We start from the raw sequence: 20797 nt of genomic DNA, 5'->3' as shown, positions 1-20797 counted from the left end.
TGACCAGTTTAACTCATTAACATGGCAGAAAATATTCACTGGAAGTTGATTGGTATTTGCCAGGGTAGGTTTTTGCAAGGCTGCTGATGTAAATTGGCTAAATAAGAGAAGTCCAATAAGCTCAAGGGCCAGCACAAAGTAATGAGTACACAGCCAGGAGCAGGGAAGGAGGAGTAGGATATAGAAAAAGGAGTGTGAACTTCTCTTTTGGCAACAAAAAGCTGCTAACGTGCCACTTGTATAACTTAGGGAACCTATGTGCTTTTTGTGGGTTTAGAGTTAGTGATGTGTAGTGTTTTCCATTACTCTACATACAAAAAAATCTGACTGCACATCACCAGAAGTTTCTGAAAAATGCATGGCTCAGATACATTTGAATTTTCGTATTTGAATAGATGTAAATAATCTGAAATATTTTACACAGTGTCAGACTAGAGGAGGGGCTCAGCCCCACTTCCTTAAGAGTTGTGAGACTACCACTCAGAAAAGCGTCCTGGGAATCAAGTGGGTTTGCATTAATTTAACAAACAGCAGCTATTAACAGGGTTGGTAACATGCTGCCTGGGAGCAAGCATAATAATAGACCTTTGAATCTGTCCTCTTTTAGCAGCATGTGCTGTAGGGGATGCAGTTGCAATCACAATTCTTTGTGGCATTGAAAATGATGCACTTTTAGTTCAAAAATTGCCCTCAAAATACAGTCTTAGTACTTTTCTTAACATCTTTGATGTATGGAATGCATGGACACACACTGCTCATATAAGGTTATAATTACAATTAGTAATTTGGCTGACTGGCAGTTTTAGATGCAAAGGCTCTTGAGGCGTATCATTTATCTGGAAAGGTTAGAAATTATTTTAAGGTAAATATTTTTTATTCTTTCAACATTGAAAAAATTGGTTCCTTGTTCTACTTATTTGGGGTTTACTTAAATGAAAACTAGATTTGGTAAGGAGTATTCTGACAACTTCTGCTAAGCTTAGTATTTGGGAAAAATAGGGTAGAAAGACAGAAACAAGGCAGAGCACCCATTCTTGCCCAACAATTGTTAACTAATTAATTGTTGGCATCCCTAATTTATTTATTTTTAACAGAACATAAAATGTATCATAAATAATGTACCATGTCTGCTTACTGATGCAACTGTAATACATTTCATTAGCTTTTAATTTCATTGGTCCAACTTCATCTTGAAGAGGGGGAGATTTCTCTTGAATCAACATAAAATATCTGCCAATTCATTTAAAAGGTAATTGACCGTATAGGTGTTATTTCAGGGCTAGTTTGAAGACATTACAATAAAACATATGTAACAAAAGGACAGGATGTGCTCTGCAGTACTTTTTCTTTTTTGCTTTGTTTTACAGTATTGATGATGAAGGTGCTGCATAAAGCACATTCAGCCTGACCATGAAATCCCAATTAGTTTAGGCTATATTAGAAGGAAATCTCACTTTAATTGTGTTCCTACAGTTGTTCTGGAAGTCAGAGGCCTTCAGAATTACTGAAACCTCCAGTGCCTTTGAAACAAGCATAGTGCAACTCTTACATAGGACCAAAGTTTTCTTGTAAGTTTAGAACTTCAAGTTTTCTGTATAGGCTTGCTATTCTAGCTGTAGCACAAATCCATATATAGCAAAATGAAGACTGTTGAATAATTTTCATGTTTACAGAAGGAAATCAACTATGCCAAAAGCTATTCCATGTAAAAATGGTATGATTGCAAAATATAGAACAATTCTAACATTTTTCTCTTGTTTTTTTAATAATTCTTTTTCAGATGTTAACAGCTGGCTGGTGACATTCGGCTTCCATCTGCACAATGCCATTCCTGGTTTCCCTGTTCCGAAATTTGATTTAACAGAACCTTCTTATGAACTTGTGAAGAGCCAGCAATGGGAGGACATACCAGTAAGAAACAAAACTAAACATACAAAGGAAACAAGACAGAATGTTCCCTTCTATTCCGATCTTACTAGGCATGGATAATCCTGACAGGGTTACTTGCTAAATTAAATCTGAACAGTGCTTTTCAAACGTGTAATTTTTATCTACTTTCAAAAGAATTTAAGAAATTACAGATGATGTTTTTTCTTACAGATTTGCTAAGTTAGGTACCATTTTAAATAAGTTTTTGTTTGCTTTCAGCAACAATAAAAATGCAGAAAGACAATAATCAATGAAAAGAAGTTTAAGACCCTTTAAAGATGTCTTAAGTTTCATAGCAGAAGCTACAGAGATTAGATCTGTACCAACACTCTGCCTGAAGGCAGAAACTGAACACTGAAGTAAAAATAGACTGTGAAATAAACAGAACAGGTGATATAAATTATGCATACCGGGCACCACTACAATTTTACTTCTCTTTAATATTAACCACATTTTATATGTAAAGATAAAATATTGAAAATTAAATTACCTGAGGTAAAACCCATTACATTACATAAAACCAAAACTCCGGGTGCTTATGAAGTTCTTTGGGAGGAGAAAAATGAACTTCAGTCCTGAAAACCTGCTACAGTTTTAAATAATGGAAAAAATAAATGTGGACATTAAAATCTAAATCTGCTATTTAAGAAAATTATATTTACAAATCAGACTTGATCAAAGACCTATGCCCTCGAAAATCCTACAGTTCTCAGTTAAGAAGGAAGTGTTAAGAGACAGTACAACAGGTACTCCCATTGTGAGCAGTCAAAAGCAGATCTCTCTTTACAAGAATTGTGATTGAGAACTTTACGAGATTAAAAGAGGGTATGATCTTGAAGAATCTTACAACCTAATTCAGACAAAAAATCATGAGAAGGGTGGCCCGGCAGAAGGGAGCATATGGAAGCTAAGTTTGCATGCATGAAGTTACCTGCTATATATATTTTTTTTTGATAGCCAGGGATTGAGTAACAGGGAAAAACCTTAGAGCACAGCATGAGAATAGTGTCTCCCATGAGCAGTAGAAGCAGTGAAGGAGGAGCATTGCAGGTACTCCAGGCAAGGTGTTGTATCAGGAGATAAGAGACCTGTCATCAGGCATGGCTGTGAAGAACTATCAGAGGTTGTTTATTTAGATCTCAAAGGCTAAAGAATGCAATTATCCACTAACACCAGCAAAGGTGCACCAGGAAGAGAACCGGTCTGGTCAAAGAGATGAGAGCAGACAGCTAGTTGTCAAAAATCTTCAGGAAGGAGCTCAACGACGTGAGAAGTGCCAGGGGCATGTGACATGACAGAGAGAAAGAGAGAAGTGGGAGGAAAACAAAGATTCAAAATTCTCAGGTAGGAAGAAGCTCTGACTATGATATTCATTGTTGAACAAGCAAATGCAACCAGGAGCCAGAAGTAAACACACAAACCACTTAGTATTTTGAAACGCTGTGGAGTGAGTGAGCTTTACAGAGCTCTGAGGTTTTGCTTCAGAGCTCTGACGATACATGTTAAAAATAAACAAACTTTGTCATTATGAAGTTGCTGTAGCATCTCGCTGCTCTCACTGATGAGCATGCTGTCTAGAATATATGTTTTGCTCAATAGCTTTCATGTAGGATTTACAACAGTTGAAATCCACACTCGTTAGCAAGTGCAGACAGGGATCTGCCACGTTCAGGAAGAGTTGAGAGTCCAAGTCAATTCATAATACCCTCAGGAACTGTCACCTCCAGAAAGCTGCCCTGATGGCAGAGCAGAGAAGCCTTTGCAAGCCTTTTGCCAGGCTTTGATTAGCAGCAAGGCTGAATTAAGGTTGTAGGAGTCTGTTAATGACTCCTGCTTGGTCTCCCACCCATAAATTTGGGAAAAATAAACAGGCTTTTGCCTCATTTGTCAGCAATGAATCAAATGGATTAAACAGTATTTTACTGAAGGGAGAAGGGGTCAATTGGAAGATAAACTGGATCATCTACAGTACTCCTTTTCAGAAGTGCAGCCAAAGCTATTTAAATCTGTTTCCTGCTGAGACAACTGCTAGGGCAGCTGTCTGCTTCCCACCTCCGTCAATACTAGCTCATTCACAGCTTGTAGCTGTTAAGACCCAGGGTTAGATAGATAAGATGTGCCTATTCTGTGCACTTGTAAGGTCTCATCCCAACCAGTTGACCCCATAATGTGAGCTGCCCAGCTATCTAGCTGTGCTAGCTAGCCATTCCTGCTAGCTGCTTCTGCTCTTCTAGCTGTTCTGGCCAACCACAGCAGTTATGCTGGCAGATCCCGTTCCCCAGCTATCTTCTGTCTTTACCAAGAGTGCATCTGGCATACTGGGCTACATACAGCTTTTAAGTCAAAATAAACTTCTTGAACAGATTCACCTATTCTAGCTTTTCCATCTTGTGCTTTTGCACCTCACAATTGCACCTCTTATTTCCTCCCCTTTATAGCACACCTACCTTTTCAACAAGAACACCCCAGATATGGTAAAACATGAAATACCAACTGAGCATATTTTAGACTTGCCGTTGGTTCTTTTCATTCATTGCCCCTTGTCTTTGCTAGTTGTCAACAAACCACTCTGCTGTATTCAGGACTGCACCTGTCTGAAGTTCTGGGGGGAGAAGTTGCTCATCTCTTTTAGACAGCATGCTGATACTTGGAGTGAAATGGAAGCTCGCAGAACTGAATTGGCCACAGTCTTTTCACATGTCCCCTTTTATCAGTTTCTGCAGGTATTTGCAAGAAAGGGCATCAGTCCCTAGTATTCCATCTCACTGCTCTGTACTGTTTGCTTCCTTCTCTTTTACTGCAAAGACTATCATTACAGTTTGATTCCCCTCCTTCCTTTAGCCGCTTGAGGGTTTATGAGAGCCTCCCTGCAGTTTGGTCTTAGACTGCAGCTACCTGAGAGACTCTGTCTCCTGACTCAGCATAAAGAAGGGCTTGTTCCTGTTCTAAAGCGCAGCTTCGTGACCTGCAAAAATCTCCTCAGTTTGGATGGGCTCATGGTAGACAGGAATCATAGTCGAACAAGCTCAGAGGATGAGATGACACTGTAGTAAGATAGCTCTTACCCATATTAAGTATTAGTATTGCAAAGGTCTGTCCTGTGCAGCCCAGTAAGTAGCCTCTTAAGTTAAATCTTATTTTTGTGCAGGTTCTCGGGGAGACAAAGAGAAAAAGCACTGTACATTATCAAACAAAATACTCTTGTAACTCAGCAGAACAAGCAGTATGTAGATTTAATTAACTCCTTGGCACTGTCAGTTGTGGCATATCCTGTTGTCGTCCACGGGCAGCACACCAAGAAAGCCTGGCTGTTTGGCATCTAGAGCGCTACAGATGGCTGGTAAAACTTCTGTCTGTTCTTGTTTACAGCCAATTTCTGGAGTGCAACAACAAGTGGCGAGACAAGCAAAGGCTTTCCTTTCCCTGGGAAAGATGGCAGAAGTGCAGGTCAGCAGACGGAAATCCAGTGGAGAGAAGTCATGGCTGTGGTTTGCTACAGTGAAGTCTCTGATTGGGAAAGGGGTGATGCTTGCTGTCAATCAAGGCAAAGTGCAAACAAACGTGCTCAACATTGCAAATGAGGACTGCATAAAAGTGGCAGCTGTTCTGAACAACGCCTACTACCTAGAAAACTTGCATTTCACCGTTGAGGGAAAGGACACGCACTATTTTATCAAGACCACCTCCCCCGAGAGTGACCTTGGGACACTGAGGTTGACAAGTGGGCGGAAGGCCCTGGAGAATGGCATCAATGTCACTGTTTCCCAGTCCACCACTGTGGTAAATGGGAGGACTCGTAGGTTTGCTGATGTTGAAATGCAATACGGTGCTTTAGCGCTTCACGTCCGCTATGGCATGACACTTGATGAGGAAAAGGCCCGAATACTGGAGCAAGCCAGGCAAAGAGCTCTTTCCAGTGCCTGGGCCAGAGAACAACAGAGAGTAAGAGATGGAGAGGAAGGCGCCCGGTTGTGGACAGAAGGAGAAAAGAGGCAGTTGCTAAGTGCTGGAAAGGTACAAGGATACGATGGGTACTATGTACTCTCTGTGGAGCAATATCCAGAATTAGCAGACAGCGCTAACAACATACAGTTCCTCAGACAAAGTGAGATAGGAAAGAGGTAACACACTGGCTTAGCTCAGGCTGCCAAAGAGACTGTGTACCAGTGTCTTCTAAAAAGGAGACCAAACTGTTTTGCTGCATTAACTACTTGAGCCTAAGCTTACATCTTTGCTCAGATTTTTTCTGTAGCACAATCCGAACAGACTCTGTAACAAAAAGAGCGCCTTCCAGAAGAATGATACTGCTAATGACAAAACTTTTTTTTTTCTCAATGACCTTAAAGGTGATCTGCTTTAAAGAATATGTTTACATATGCATATCGCTGCACTCAAGTTGGACTGAAAAGTATTAAAAAAAAAAAAAGAAAAAAGAAAAGAAAAAGGCCTACAGATTTTGCAACAGGCTGTCTGTTTCTTTGAGGCACTGTATTTAATTAAGATACAGACCCATACAGTGTTTCCAAATATTACTGAATTGTTGACCTTTGCTTACGAGAAGTAGTCTCTCTCTTTCTCTCTCTCTTTCTCTCTCTTTCTCACTGCATAGGATGTGGTATATATCTGTTAATTTTAAAACGTGGGGCAAAAATTACTGTTTATAGACAACCCAACTGCTTTAAACTGTGCTGCTTTCTAAAAGGACATTGGCACAAGTGACTTACTTATGCTACCATGGGAATTTAATAATGGATTTTACAATGCTAACATGGTTTGCCTTGGGGGGAAAATGGCAAGTAGAATCCTTGTTGCAGATAAGCAAAGGAAACCCTGATTTTTTTGTAAATTATGTGAGACAAGTTGTTTATGGATTTTTATATGAATTACAATTTACTGTACATCAAATATTAGTCTCAGAGGAGTTAATTTATGTAAAGTGTTTAAAAAAGTTTATACTTAAAAATAAAACGATAAAAACATGTGCTGTGTGTGATTTTTTTAAAGAAAAAGGAATTGCACCTTTTATGTTATAGCTGTACAGTATAAAGGATTATATTGTAGAGATATAACAGTGATGACTAATGTCCAAAAGTGTTAATATTTTTGTATTAGGTTTAAAGCTGTGCATCTATCACTCTGCTGATAGGATGGGATGCTCCGAAGTGGCTGGCTGAATCAGACTGCAGCTCCCTCCCCTCCCGTACCTCTCCTGTCACCCAGGCCAGTGCCACTTCATCAGTCATTGTTAGAAGGCACAGTAACCAAATAAGTCTCGTTTATTATGATGGAAGACTTTAATAGGTTGGGTTTTCCTTGTCTTTTTCCAGCCCTAACGTAATAAATGGACATTTATTCATACCAGGTGGGGTTTCTGTTGTTTTTTTAGAAGCTTTGTTTCACAATGGAGAGAATAGTGTCTCAGGTGCTTGGCAAATTGTATGTAGAAGAAGAAGAAGAAATGATGTAGTTTCATCCAGTTATGTCAACTTTGTCTTCTGTATAAATACAGCTCTTTTAGATGTTAATAACTCCAGATAGAAGAAGTGTACCTCTGACCTGATGCTACAGAATTGCTCTTTAGGCAGGCAGGCTGTTCAGTAGGTTCATCTCCTGGCCTTCAGCTGGCAGATCAAATCCCATTACTGTGAGCACTGAACCTGGGGATGGAGAGGAAGGTCCAATTCTAGTGCCTAGGCTGTATCTCCACACCACTGCATAGATTTGGCATGCTCTGCTCCAAGGCCCAGTATATTTGCTGCAGGACAGAACTGAAGTGTGCAGCTGGTTCCTTACAGGAAGCCTATGGTGGCATCTATGGCATCTGTTCTACATCTTGGCTGAAACCATTCTTAGAGCTTTACTCTCATGAGCACTAAATTCAGCCACAAAAATAAATATTTTTAAGATGAGACAAAATTGGGGTTTTTTGATGTTCATTGAAATATACACAGTATTTCTATCCATGTATTATAATGACAAAACATAGTAAGTGAACGTGTCTTAACTATGAATGGTTCAAGTGGATGTAATAAAAATAGTTTTCTAACTGCTTTGTATTCTGAGAGTCTATGGTATTACATACTCTAAATTGCACATTAGGATTGTTTGATAAACAGATTTGAATTTCTCCCAGCCAAGTCGCTACCGAATCTACAGTATCAGTGCTATTACTGTATGTGTGTATTTGGTAGAGCATACAGAACTAATTACACATATAATGAATGCTAATCATCTATTAGAATGAAAGCACAGATTAGTTGTTAGTATTTTTACCCTTGAAGTCTTGAGGGCCCTAAATTTAGAGAGGATATGTCAGACCCCAGAGGCGTGTCATTGAGCTACATATTCTTTTTAAAGATGTAAAATGCTAGGTGTTTGCAGTTCTGTTGGGTGGCTCTTCCACAGCACTGTATTTAGCATGCTGTAAGTGCTCTCTGTTGAAATAGGCTCATATTCTAAATTATGTCAAATGTTTCTGTTCTGTTTGAATATGAAAAGCTTGTATAAGATGTCAACAATGAAATATATCTTCTACTTGACACGTACCAGTTCCTTCTCCTTTGTTCTGGCACCAATAAACAACAAATTATAGTATCTGTTGGTGATCATTTTAGATAAAAGTCAAATCAAGCCAATTAGTGGCCTTGTTAGTAGGTATAATGAGCCTATTTCTTGCTAAAAAAGACTTGTGATCTGGACATGCTCCTGCAGGAAATAGTGACCTTGGGGAATATATAAACAAAAGATCTTTTTAAAGAAAAAATATGCGTAATAAAAAGCAGCATATTACAAAAAAAGAACGGAGATTCTAAGTATTTTAGGCAATGCCAGTCAAAATGCTATCCTGATATTTTGAGATGTATATTTCGTCTGATTTGTATTGTTCTTTTAATTTGCCTTCTTAACTTTATATGTGTCCTGAATTTTCCACAAATTGATAACTATAGATTGCATCTAGGCTTTCCAATAAAAGCCAACCCAATGTGTGTGTGTGTGTGTGTGTTTATATTTGTTTTTTAAATCTGTATGTCAGATACTACATCTGTGCTGTTGCTTTTCTTGTTGTATCGGAAGAAGCAAACTGATTCAGTTGCACTGGTATTGATTCATTCGCTTCACAGTTGGCAGTATCTTTTTTGACTCTGTCCATTGGCCTCGTCTGCTAACTCAGCAAAGTGAATTACTCCATTGGACCTCTCAGGTGGCCTACTTTAGAGAAAACATTAAATATACCTCACAAAGCCCAATCTTTTATAGATAAGGAGAAGCCAAAGAACAAAAAAATCACTTAGAACTGTTTTCTCTCATGTCCTCCTGAGTAAAAATACGACAAAAAGCATTTGATTATAAATAATTAGGTTGGCACTGGTAGTTACATATATACACAGAAGAGATCTTTCAATCTGCATTTAGACCCACTTTGCAGAAACTGCTGACTTCAGCACTGCTGTATGTCAAGAGACTGCTTTGATTTTAGTTGGAACAGGCAGACTTCACCACACTTACTTTGTAGTGACAACCTCGAGCTGATAACATGTTGATCCAGCACGAATCAGGTCACTCTGCTTAGCTAACTGTGGCCTAATTTTGTTATTTAAAAAAAAAAAAAGCCAGTAAGAGAGCTTTGTATGTTCACACTTGGGAGGTGAGAGATTTGCATTTGACAAGGGAAAAAAAAATGCCAGTTACACTGCCACTCTTCAGAGGCTTCAGTGATGGCTGAAACGCTGTAAAAGAAAAAACACTGCATAAAATAACAGTTTAAAATGATCGTCTATGAGAGAATAGGCTACATTCACAGAGAATCTAAGATGACAAAATGTTTGAATTCTGTTTTCAGGAAAAAAAGAAAAACAAATCTTCTAAAAGTGTTAATACCTTGGTTTACTGCTAACTCCAGAATGGCAAGCTACAGCTTTACATATGGCCAGCTTGAGAACCTTTAAGAAAAAAGAGGAAGAGACTAGTGTGCAATTCTTTGGGGATGGGAAATGTAAAGCAAAGACACTTACTAGAAACAGCTTCTAAGCAGCTTATTAGAAGCTGCTTATTTGACACTTATTAGAAGCTGCCAGGGTTAAAAATAAGCCAAAGCAGAGAGCATCACACAGCATAAACTGAACAGCACAAGCAGTGAAATCATACCCCTAACTGCAAAGCCACATCCAAACCGACCAGACTGATCAGCTTCTCATCTACAGCCAATTAGTGCTAAGGACTAAATATGTGATGCTTATAAAATTAAATTGATCTTTGACTGCACACACAAGTTGCTGGGGCTCAGTGATCCAAAAAAAAGCCAAAATGAGAACCAGTTAATTGATGGGTAGGTGCCAATTTTTCCCCCTGGGAAAAAAGGGAACACATGGTCTATAGCTGTCATGCTGATGGACAGAGCTTAAGACTCTTAATTTTTTCCTCTGAAGTTTTTAGCTTTGTGGCAGAGTGACCATATGAGGCAAATTTAACTGTGTGAGTGCCTATGCTAGACCTATAAAAAAAGTCAAAACACTAATAATAGATAAAGCCCCACTCCTCCCCCCCCCCAGCCCATTTTTTCAACAGGAGTAACATAAATAAAGATGCCAGCCCTAAATTAAGTGCACCACCAAAATCTGAAAAAATGCAGCTTGTCTGTTCATCCATTGCAGAAACCTGAGTATTTGCTGCAGATCACTAAAAATTTCTTAGGTCTTTTAGGGTGAAAAGATGGTAGAAAGGTTTGTTTCTCATGCCACCTCCTAATCCCAAGATACAATATTGGCTATTGCAGTTGGCACTGTGAGGGTGACAGAGGAACAAGAACATGCTGTCTGATGCTTGGGCACAGTCTGCCCTGCTTTAGTAACTGGATGTGCTGGGGATGGTGGGGGAAGGAGAGGGAAAGGGAGGTAGCCTGTCATTAGGTGGTCTAAAATGCAACAGTGAAAAGTGAAGTCGCACAGTAATACACAAATACTGGCATGAGGATTATCTTAACTGCACTATTCTTTGTACACATGCCTTAAAAAAAAAAAAAAAAAAATGGAAAAAAAAATATCCTGGCCTGATTTCTAGCATCACAAATGCATGCAATTCTGAGCTGTGTGAGGATGACATAAAATGCATCACTAAATAAAGATAAATATGCTAAATACTGGTCCTTGCTTCTAAACAAAGCAAGCTAAACAGCAGGGCCATCCCTTTCTTTAAGTACGTAAGGGTCTTATGTGCAATTTGGAAGGTGAAGAACAAGCATAATAACATGGCAGCTCATTAGAGCGTCATGTTTTCACAGAACCTACTTTACTGCATTTAGTAGTTCTGCAGGTAAACTCTCTTGCTGTTAATTACTATAACTTCCTAGGTAAATTGAGTAAACCTTTTAATTTACTAAGTTAAAATTCTGTCATTGAGGAATATAAATTTCTAGAGACACATGCATTTTTTTTTCCCCTACTATAAACTAAGTCAAAGCTCATACTAACGTAATTATGCAGCTTAGAGTTAATAGTTCCCACAAAGCTGTCTTAATAAAGCCTTTTGGGATTCAGGAGGAAAAGGAGGAAATTCAGAAACTAAGAACAAGGCTGGAAGGCGACAACATGTTTCAACTGGCTCTAGTTACTCAATCACACTTAAGCTGTCTGAGACAGCAGGGCGAGCGCCATGCATTACAGAGGCACGCGGGAAATTGTTATCCCAGCGCAATGAACTATTTCCACATTCTAAGCCGAGGAATCATTTTAAAACTGAAATTACAGGAATGGCTATCTAATGAATCAATTAACTTGCCATCAGTCAACAGAAAATTAAAAAAAAAAAACAGTATGGGGATAGCTAATAGAGGAATCAGTTAAGAATTCAAATCTGAGAGTAACTATAGGCATGTGATGCTGTAGAAAAGTCCATCCAGTGTTTGCTGACAAGATCTACTGGGGAAGAAGTAGGCTGGGGAGGCTGGGGGGTGTACAAGACCATAATACTAGGACCAGGTGCTAGTCACCATTTTCCACAACAATGGGGAAGCACATATAAAAAAAAATTAGTGACACCAGCATCTGCAGATGACAAAAATTGATGGAGTGGCAAATAATGGCTAGGACAGAGCAGTCATACAGAACAATATGGATCACTCGCTGAAGTGAGCCCATTCAAACAAAATGCATTTTAATACAGGCAACTCTAGAAGTAAAATATCTCAGAATAAGAAATGCAAATCTTGCTATGAAAGGTATGTAGCCGCCTACAAGAAAGCAATGACTGGAAAGAATGAGGAGCGCATAATAGATAAATAACTCATTGTGAGATTCCAGTACAATAGTGGTGGCAATGAAGAGCTCATAGGGGTGGAGAAGCTTAATGAGATTACTGGCCTTGTTAAACAAGGGAAATAGGAAGGCAATGTTATCTCTGCATATAGCACCAGCAACACTACTCTTGCGTACCATCCTGGTGCATGCATCGTGAAGACGCTGTTAAAACCCTGGAGAAAGAGCACAAGGAGACATTACGCATAAATCTGAAGCTTGGCAAAAAAACCCTTGCAGGGAGAGATTTAAACAGCTCACGGGGGGGGGGGGGGGGGGGGGGGGGGTGCCTTGACAATAGACTGTAAGTGCCTTTGCAGAAAAAAAAACCAGTGTAGTTAAGTGCTTCTAAATGGGGGAGGAGGTAAGAGGCAGTGGGTGGGAATGCAATTCTGATAAAATTCACGTTAGGAATTGGGTACTAAAAAATAGCTGCAGGGGTGGGGGAGGGGGGGCGGACCAGGAGCTCTGCTTCATGACCACTAGAACAAACTACAGGAGAAATACTTTCCAGAAGCTTTTGGCAAAATAGGCGGCTATTGGAATTACACGTAATGGGTGCTGGTGATGGGAGTTTAAACCAGATGATGGCACTGTCCATTTAGCGGCGCAGGCGACATCAAAGTGAATGAAACCTTTTTAACTCTGGTAAACGCCAGGCCAGAGGGTTTGGATTTGTCTTTCCCTTACCCCCTCCCCTTTTCCAACCCTGAAATAATCCAAATTTGATACAGACTGAAGCCAACAAAGATTACTCTGGAAGTCCCGAGTTTTTAAATGGACAGTGCAAGGCTGAGGCATTTTAAAAACATCCCTTGGTCTCCACAGCAGAGATGTGCTGTTCTATTACTTTTTATAGCAGCTGATTATTAAAACTAACTAACTAAAATAAACCTCCTATTAAATTCCTTTCACGAGCGTAGCAGGAGCCAATATGCCTGCATGTTTATGTCTCCAAGGCATCCAGAGGCAAGCGTTTAGGTTAAAAAAAAAAAAAAAATAAAAATAGTAAAACCTTGTCTGCACTAACAGCGACTGCACTTCGCCCTGAGCGTGCGTTGCCCTCAATTACCGACTCTCCCTTCCCAGGTGTTTCACGCTCTGTCAGCTCCGGTGAGGGCGGGACAGCAGCTAGCCATTACAGGGTGCGAAACGGAACGCGAGGGCCGCCAGGCTACCGCCCCTGCTTACCCCGGGAAAGGAAACCGCTCCCTCCCGGGCCCTGCCCCACCCCGCAACTAAGGTCAGGCTTAAGGGAAGAGTTTACAGGGCGCTCCCAGCCGCAAGCGTGCCGCTACCTGCCCAGGCACGGCAGCCCGACGCGGTGTCCGGGCCGGGACGAACGCCGCCTCCCGTAACCGCTTGACTCTCCGGGGCGGGCGGCGGCAGAGGGCAGGGCGGGCCGGGCCGGGCCACCGCCGGGCCGGGCGCCCCCTCAGCGCCGCTCGGCCGTGGCTCGCGCGCCCCCTGGCGGGCAGGGGAGGGACGGCAGCGGCGAGCCCCGGCGCGCGGAGGGTCTTGGCCGCCATTTTAAGTGCTCGGTGCCGCCCGCCCCGCTTTGGGAGTCGCGGGCTGTTACTGCTGCTCCGGCGTCCGGCTCGCTGAGGCCGGGTTCTAGCAAAAATAAAGAAAATTAGTAAAAATCGCTGCCGCAAGATGCCACAGCCCCTATAGCAGCACCTCATGTTGACCCGCTGCGTGGCACCTGGCAGACCCAGGCTGGGCGGGCAGCCTGGCGCGTCTTGCTGGGCCCAATGCCGCTTTCTGCTCCCTCTCCGTCTCCCTGTAACGCGCCATACCTGCAGCCCGGCAGAGGAGGGACCGTGGGCCACGGGTGGGACGCTGCTCTGCCACCCTCAGCCTGGCTGCCTGCAGCCCGGTGCTTGCCCCGGCCCCTGCTGCATGGCACAGCCGCAATGTTGAGTCCCGGTCCGCCATCCGAATGCAGGACCCTTGCATCGGCAATTCAGCCCAACTCATTGCACCTGACGATGAGTAGCTGTGCTCATACCACCTTATTCCTTTTTAAATGCAATCACAGGGTACCGGCTTGACTGCTGGTATATGCATTTAGTAAAATACATGGGGGGGGTTGTTTTTAACTGCATAAAAGGTGTTTACTGATGGCTTTAATCTGCAGCCAGTGAAATGCAACAGCATAGAGATCAACTGCTTCAAACAAAGAGCAGCCTGTTTCTCAGCTTAGCTGGAAGGGACGTGCTCTGGCTGGAGGCAGCCCTACGGTAGCTGGTGGCTGGCCATGGGCACAGCCGCAGCCCGATACCAACGCTGGGCCGATAGCTCAGCCAGCTACTGCGGGGCAACAGCCGCCGTGGTGGAGGGCAAGGGCTTGGTCTGGTATCGTGCAGCAAAGCATGTGTGCGCGCGTGCCTTCAAAGTTAATTCGTAATTTTTGCTCCTCAGTAAATTGAGGCAGATGCCCCTATAAATCCTGCTCCTCAGGAAGAAAGCAGAAGGCCAGGAACTGCACGGAGTAGAGAACAGGGCTATTTTTCTTTTCAGTGCCAAGAGCACATCAGTGACACTCAGTGCTGTGCTGGGTCAGGCCTTCACGCTCTGCTAAGTTAATACCAACAACTCCTTCATCTAAAGGGCAGATAGTAACAGTGGGGCCCCCCCTTGCACTTTTCCTCCTTTCTTTCCTCCTGTTGCAATAGCCTCTGAAGGAGCTGCACTAATTAGTTGCTATTACACTTCTTGGGTGGCTGAAAGAACACGCTGCCTCTGACCTCATGCTTTGCAATGTACCTTAACAGCTTATTACTGCTATTGCATGGCAGCAATGGTTCATTTTATAGTTACTTTGAAAGAGCCATTCCTCTAGTGCTGAAAAATAATCTAAGACTAATGCACAGTCTCTCCAGAAGACTGCTGTTAAACTGTCTATAACCAAGTGTCCAAACACTGCACAAAGCTGTTTCATTTGCTTAACATCGACTCACTAGCAATTAATATGCCTGACATCATAACAGCGCACTACAAGGCCCATAAAATCTGTAGCGGTAGGGGAGTGAAATGATTATAACTTTTTTTTTTTTTCTTTTTTTCAATAATACCAGACTGTAGTTCGAGCACTGTAATCTTTTCAAAGCAAGAAGCTGAGCTGCATCTGAACAGCTGTTGTTTACTGAAGCAATAATTAGCAATGGACCAGTCAAAATACCTGCTACCTTCCACAGCAGCTCAGCGGTCACTTGCACCCTGTGCCTGGAAGCAGAAAGGCTCTCAGCTTCACATGGAGACTATACTTACTTAATAAAAATCTCGCTTAACTAACTTTAAGAAAGGAAATACTTAAAATGGCAGCATCAGCCAGCCTTATGGATACAAGTAATCTCACTGAACTCATTGTGAGCTGGGAGGCACAGATTTCAGCTCACACCAGATGTCCCTAACACAGTGGTTTTCAGCTGGTGGGGGACAGAACATGCTGCAAATAAGGTGTTAGGCGCGGTACTGCTGAATGGGCTCTACTGGCTCCAGGCAAGGCCAGCTGCACCCTGCTCCTGGGACTGAAACCTCTGGGAAGCTCATGTGCAAAGCTGTTTGCCAGGTCTGCAAGTCTCCTGGTCTTACAAGGCTTTTTAGTTTAGTTTGAAAGAGCAGCAGAAGAGCAATAAGAGAGAGGAAGAGGGCTGCAGAAAACAAGGGAGCAAAGAGATAGCTGCGGCCCATGTTGAAGATGGACCTCCTGATTACACACCTGGATGAAACCTAGAGATCTCTATGTTCTTCCAGTGGGGGGAATCACTGGGGAGAAAGCAAGACATCCAGAAGTAGCCATTTGTTTATTGATTAGGGCATGCTGCTGGTACGTGTGAGTTTACAACCAGGAATCTGAGCCTGAGTGTTGCATGTTTTCAGCTTACATGCTAACCCCCTGGTTACTGGCAGCAGTGGTATATGTATTCATCCCCCTGAGACTGAATGAAAACATCGGTATACAGCTGTATACACACACACACACACACATATATATATATATATATATATATATATACACAGTTGTATACATCCCAGGTGAGGCTCAGAAATCAGGGTACCAAGCGAGGCTATAGCTAAACCATACTAATGGCCAGCTGCTGTCCAAAGGGATAGTTGTACACCTTTCTCCCACCTCTTCCCAGCCAAAGCTTCCCATCACTTGTGCCAGCACTTACATATGTCTGATCCTGTTGTGAGCCACTCTGAGGACCTAAATGCCCTCCTCCCCTGAGATTCATTCTCTGTGGATCTTAGCTCTCTGCTGTGCCTTCAGGCAGCATGAGATGAGCATGACTGTGGACCCAAGTGAGAGGATGGGTAGGAACTTGCAGCCAGGTTCGGTGTGAAGGGGACACAGGGGCAGGACCTCACTGACCAGAGACAGTTTAAGCGGCTGTCCCATAACAGTTTCGGTCACCTGCTCCCTCTCTGGCCGAATAAATATTTAATTACTTAGTTAAAACAGAACTAACTCAAGATTGAGAAAGCTATATCTCATACTAGCAGTAGCATCCTAGAGCTCTCCCCATCTGGGCTATTAGAGATGAAAGTTTAGGTCTCCAGGTTTTAAGTTTCCAGGCCAGCAGAGCACTGGAAGCAGTCTCCAAGCACCCAGGGAGGGCTGCCAGCTGCACCAGGGTGAGCGAGATGCTCCACAGACAGGCATCTGACCTGCTCCAGAGATTCCTTCTCCTGCTTGAGAAGACTTGCCTGCCAAAACTGATAGGTACATTTCCACTAACAGCTGTCAAATCAATGGCTCCTGACTAGAGAAAATAAAAACATTTTGACAGAAAATTCCTGACCAGCACTACACAATAAGCCAGAAAAATCACTTATCTCGTTACACCTGTAGTGCCTTAGAGCTCTCTTATCTGGCTAGTCAAGTTGTCCTTTTGAGATGAAGCTCTGATGTTAGAGACACAGGGATCCAGGACAGTCAGTTACGAGCTTGAGGACTTTCAGTTAAATGAAAGAAAATGCACTTCAGAGTTTAATTTTTTGTTAGGCTTGTATTTTTTCATATTATTGAGAAATGACAGCTATAACTTCTGTCATTGGAAACTAGAGTCACTGAGTGAGTTAGTAAAAAAAAGCAGGAGACTGGTAGAGACCAGACCAGACAACAGACCAGTACAGTTTCAGCAAAGTAAGAAATGGCGAACAGTGAGTATAATTTTAAGTGAAGTCTTCCAGATTTAGATGACAGGAACCTAACTGTCCTTTCAGCACTCTTTACCACCCTGGAGCTGCAACTGTGGAAGTTCAGTCATTTTAAAATAAACATGGTGATATTTACATAAATGTAAATAAAATCAAGTCATGGCATGCCATATCTTTCAGGTCTATTCAGACATACCCCATGTGGTGCTGTGAGGCACAAGGCCAAATGAGTTCAACAACCCAAGAAATAGAATAGTGTCCTCGAAGTGGCTGACCTGGGGTGTTATTAAATAGAAACCTGAAATACCTGGAAGCAGAAGGGGTTTGTATTTCCTTGTTCCTGTTGGCATGTGCATAAATCACTGCAACTAAGTAAAGAGGCACCATTTGTTTTCCAGAGTCCTATTTCTTTTCTCAGTCAGAGCAGACAAGAAGCATTCAACCAAAATGCTATGGATGTGACGCTAGCTGACAAACAAAGGGAGATGTGGAGCTGACAACGCATAGTTAAGAAAGCCTGATGAGCCTGGATCTTGCAGCCCACACATTGCATCAGATCACACCATGTCTTAGCCCACCAGAACATGCAGCCAGAGGAGCTCAAATAGAAGCATACCTATACATAGACAGTGCAAGCTGTAACGGTGTCATAGGAATTCAGGTGATACAAGCCCCATCAGAGGGTTCACACAGGTTCAGCTGCTGTGACTAATGGGATTTATACAACCTTTGATCAAACCAGTTCCATGCCAAAACATTTGTACTGTACAAAATTTGTAAGGCCAATTAGGATATGACAAGCCTTCCACTGAAATTCCTGGATTGTGGTGCAGGGTTAGGATTTAAAAAACAAACAAACAAACAAGCAAACAAACGACTGCATATTATAGTAAAAACCTCCCATTACTTATCAGTTAACATGAATAGTACAGTGGTTAATTGTCAGGTATATCCCAACTCAATACCCCGACCACGAAAGTGCTTGAGCAATGTGTAGTGTGAGTATCTTTTTAACAGGGAGGAAGGGCAGAGGCTGTAGAGAGGATGGGCCAAGCAGTGTAACCTTAGCTTTGTATCGTCTTCCAGATCAGAAGCCTCTTGCACATAAGGGAGGCTGGAGGAGGCAGAAAGCCATCCACCTTTGCTCCCTGCCCAGAGTGACTCTTAACATCAGTGCCTGGGGGAGCAGTTTCTCTGCACTGCATTGCAGGCTTGGGACCTCAGAAGAGCTTGCCCTGTGAATTTGCTTCAGGGACTTGTCTGGCAAGAGCAAAAATCATTACTCAAGCTCATGCTGTGGCATATGTACCAAGCCTATGTCACGGCACAGGTCAGGTGCAAAAGCAGACAGTCTCCCAGTGCTGGTGACACACACACAGCCTAATCAGGGTGGAGCAGGATCAGGTCCTGAATAGGAGAGGAGAAGCAAAGTGGAAAACAAATAAAAAGAAAAGGAAATAGTAGCTGAAGAAGAGAACATTGATTAAATAGAACACCAGTAGCAAGTAAAGGAGCAGGAAGAAAGCCTCTGTGCCTCAGTGTAGCACAGAGGAGGCAATGTCACAAGGGTTGGAGCAGGGGAGAAGGCTCGAGGCCCTGATCTTGCAAGCAGTCATGTACTGTACAGGACCTCCTCTCCATCTGCCCCTCAGGCACTGTCTTCTCTCCCTAATAGGTCTCCACAAGTTAAAAGAATAGGCACGGGCTGAAGACCAGGGATCTCTGGGATGTACGGGGCTGTCCCACCATCTAACCAGGGTTACAAACTTCTGCTTGTCATTCCCAAGCCACCCCAAGCCTCTGTGGGAGTGGCAGAGGGGCAAGGTCCTTTTTCCCATCTCCAAGCCACCAAGTGCCACCCTCTCGAGCGCTTTGCAAATGCCTGAGAAGACCTATGCACCACATGCTCACAGGAGCAGCAAACAAATCTTGTTAATGGTTTCTTGATAATCTGTGTGCCCAGGGAGAGCACTTATTACTTCCTTGGATTGAGAAGCACCATCTAAGAGCTTTCTTCCTGTTTCTTTTAGGACATATTCTTTCATTATTCTGCTGGGGAAAGCCAAGGTGAAACTGTTCACTCTTCCCCCTCCCAAACTTCTGATTCAGTCTGTAATAACTCTAGAGCAGTATCTGTCTAGGGTATTACCCTAGGCAGAAGTGGAAAGTTTCCTAGGGTGAAATTATACAATTACTGGCCCATTGCTCAGCACTCCCGCTAGGCAAGCTGGTCTCAGAAACAGCAGCGAGAGGCTCATGAGAGAGCCTACACACCTTCCAAGGCCATAGGTCTTGTAATATTTCACACCGCAGGGGAGAGGAGGAGGTGAGAACAACAGAGGTTCTTAATAAAACTTAGTTCTTTTGAAATATCACTCTTTGAAGTGCTCATAACATTGTACAAAAGAAGCCAAGCTTTATCGCCATTTTACAGAGAGATGATAAGGGTTGCAGGCAACAGCGGGCCAGGAGCAGAGTCAAGAAGCAGACCCCAGGTCTCCCAGTTTCTGCAGGTCTAATGGTGGGAACAGGCTGCCTTCATGGGAATCTTCTTGTAATGACAGTTTCTCCACAAAGGCACTGAAATTTTTGCACTAATTTTAAAAACATTTCCACCAACAGCAGTGGAAGACTTAAGTGCTGATGTAATTCTCATGGAAATGAGATTTGAAACAGGATCCACAGTTCCCTGTAAGAACCTCAAATGTTAGCTTGTATTACAGCTGCCTTTCAAAGAGCGTTCAAGCCAGTTTCCAAACATCGGTTCAGAAGCTTTCATACTTAGGCATGTCTTAAGCCATTCGGCAGATGCTCTTAGGAAGTTTTGCACTTGTGTGAGATCCTCTAGAGAAAAAGGAGATCTTCAAAGGGATAACAGTATCTACTTCTGATTAAAAGCCTAGCTTAATATGCTGCTTGACCACCACTGGGTGCATCCTGGATAGCACGTTCTGATCAGCAGTGTGTTGAACATTCAGAAGAAATATTTTTCTTGTCCTGTTAGTTTATATGAAGTTTAGGATTTAAAATGGTTCTTGACTGAAACACAAGTACCCTGCGGTCAGCAGAGACAGCCCTGGACTGACTCTGTTCAGAAACAGTCACTCGTGCTCTACACCTCCTGTCCCAAGGGTACAGGGAGTCACAGCAAAGATCCTCTAGTTTTCCACTGGCACTGGTTGTTGGAGTGGCCAGGCAATGGTTAGCTATCAGCAGGTCCCAGAGTTTAGAGCAAGTACTTGGGGACGTCCAAGTCAAATTTTATTGTCAGTGTTGAATGAACTGCCGCATTTACAACTCTCCCATGCTGTGCTGCACCAAATGCTGTGCCGCTATAGCAGGAGCCTAGGCTGCTAACATTTATGAACAGTGAGTTGAAAATCAACTCAAACCACATTGTAAAAGAAGTG

The 20797-nt window shown here is 42.6% G+C and overlaps 1 protein-coding gene across 9 annotated transcripts in view; it reads left to right on the top strand.

The window, feature by feature from the left end:
- TENM3 (teneurin transmembrane protein 3) overlaps positions 1-8915 on the top strand; it is a 642124-nt gene extending 633209 nt beyond the window's left edge. For all 9 annotated transcript variants that reach the window (XM_030043752.2, XM_030043924.2, XM_029996124.1 and 6 more), the window contains 2 exons: positions 1781-1911; positions 5299-8915. In XM_030043752.2, coding sequence (XP_029899612.1) covers positions 1781-1911; positions 5299-6054 — 887 coding nt within the window. In that variant the 3' untranslated portion in view covers positions 6055-8915. The remainder of the gene's footprint in view (positions 1-1780; positions 1912-5298) is intronic.
- Positions 8916-20797: the final 11882 nt, after the last annotated feature.

Source organism: Aquila chrysaetos, chromosome 1 (genome assembly GCF_900496995.4).
Source record: "Aquila chrysaetos chrysaetos chromosome 1, bAquChr1.4, whole genome shotgun sequence".
In the NCBI taxonomy this organism is placed as follows: domain Eukaryota; kingdom Metazoa; phylum Chordata; class Aves; order Accipitriformes; family Accipitridae; genus Aquila; species Aquila chrysaetos.
This window is presented reverse-complemented; position numbering and strand designations above follow the sequence as displayed.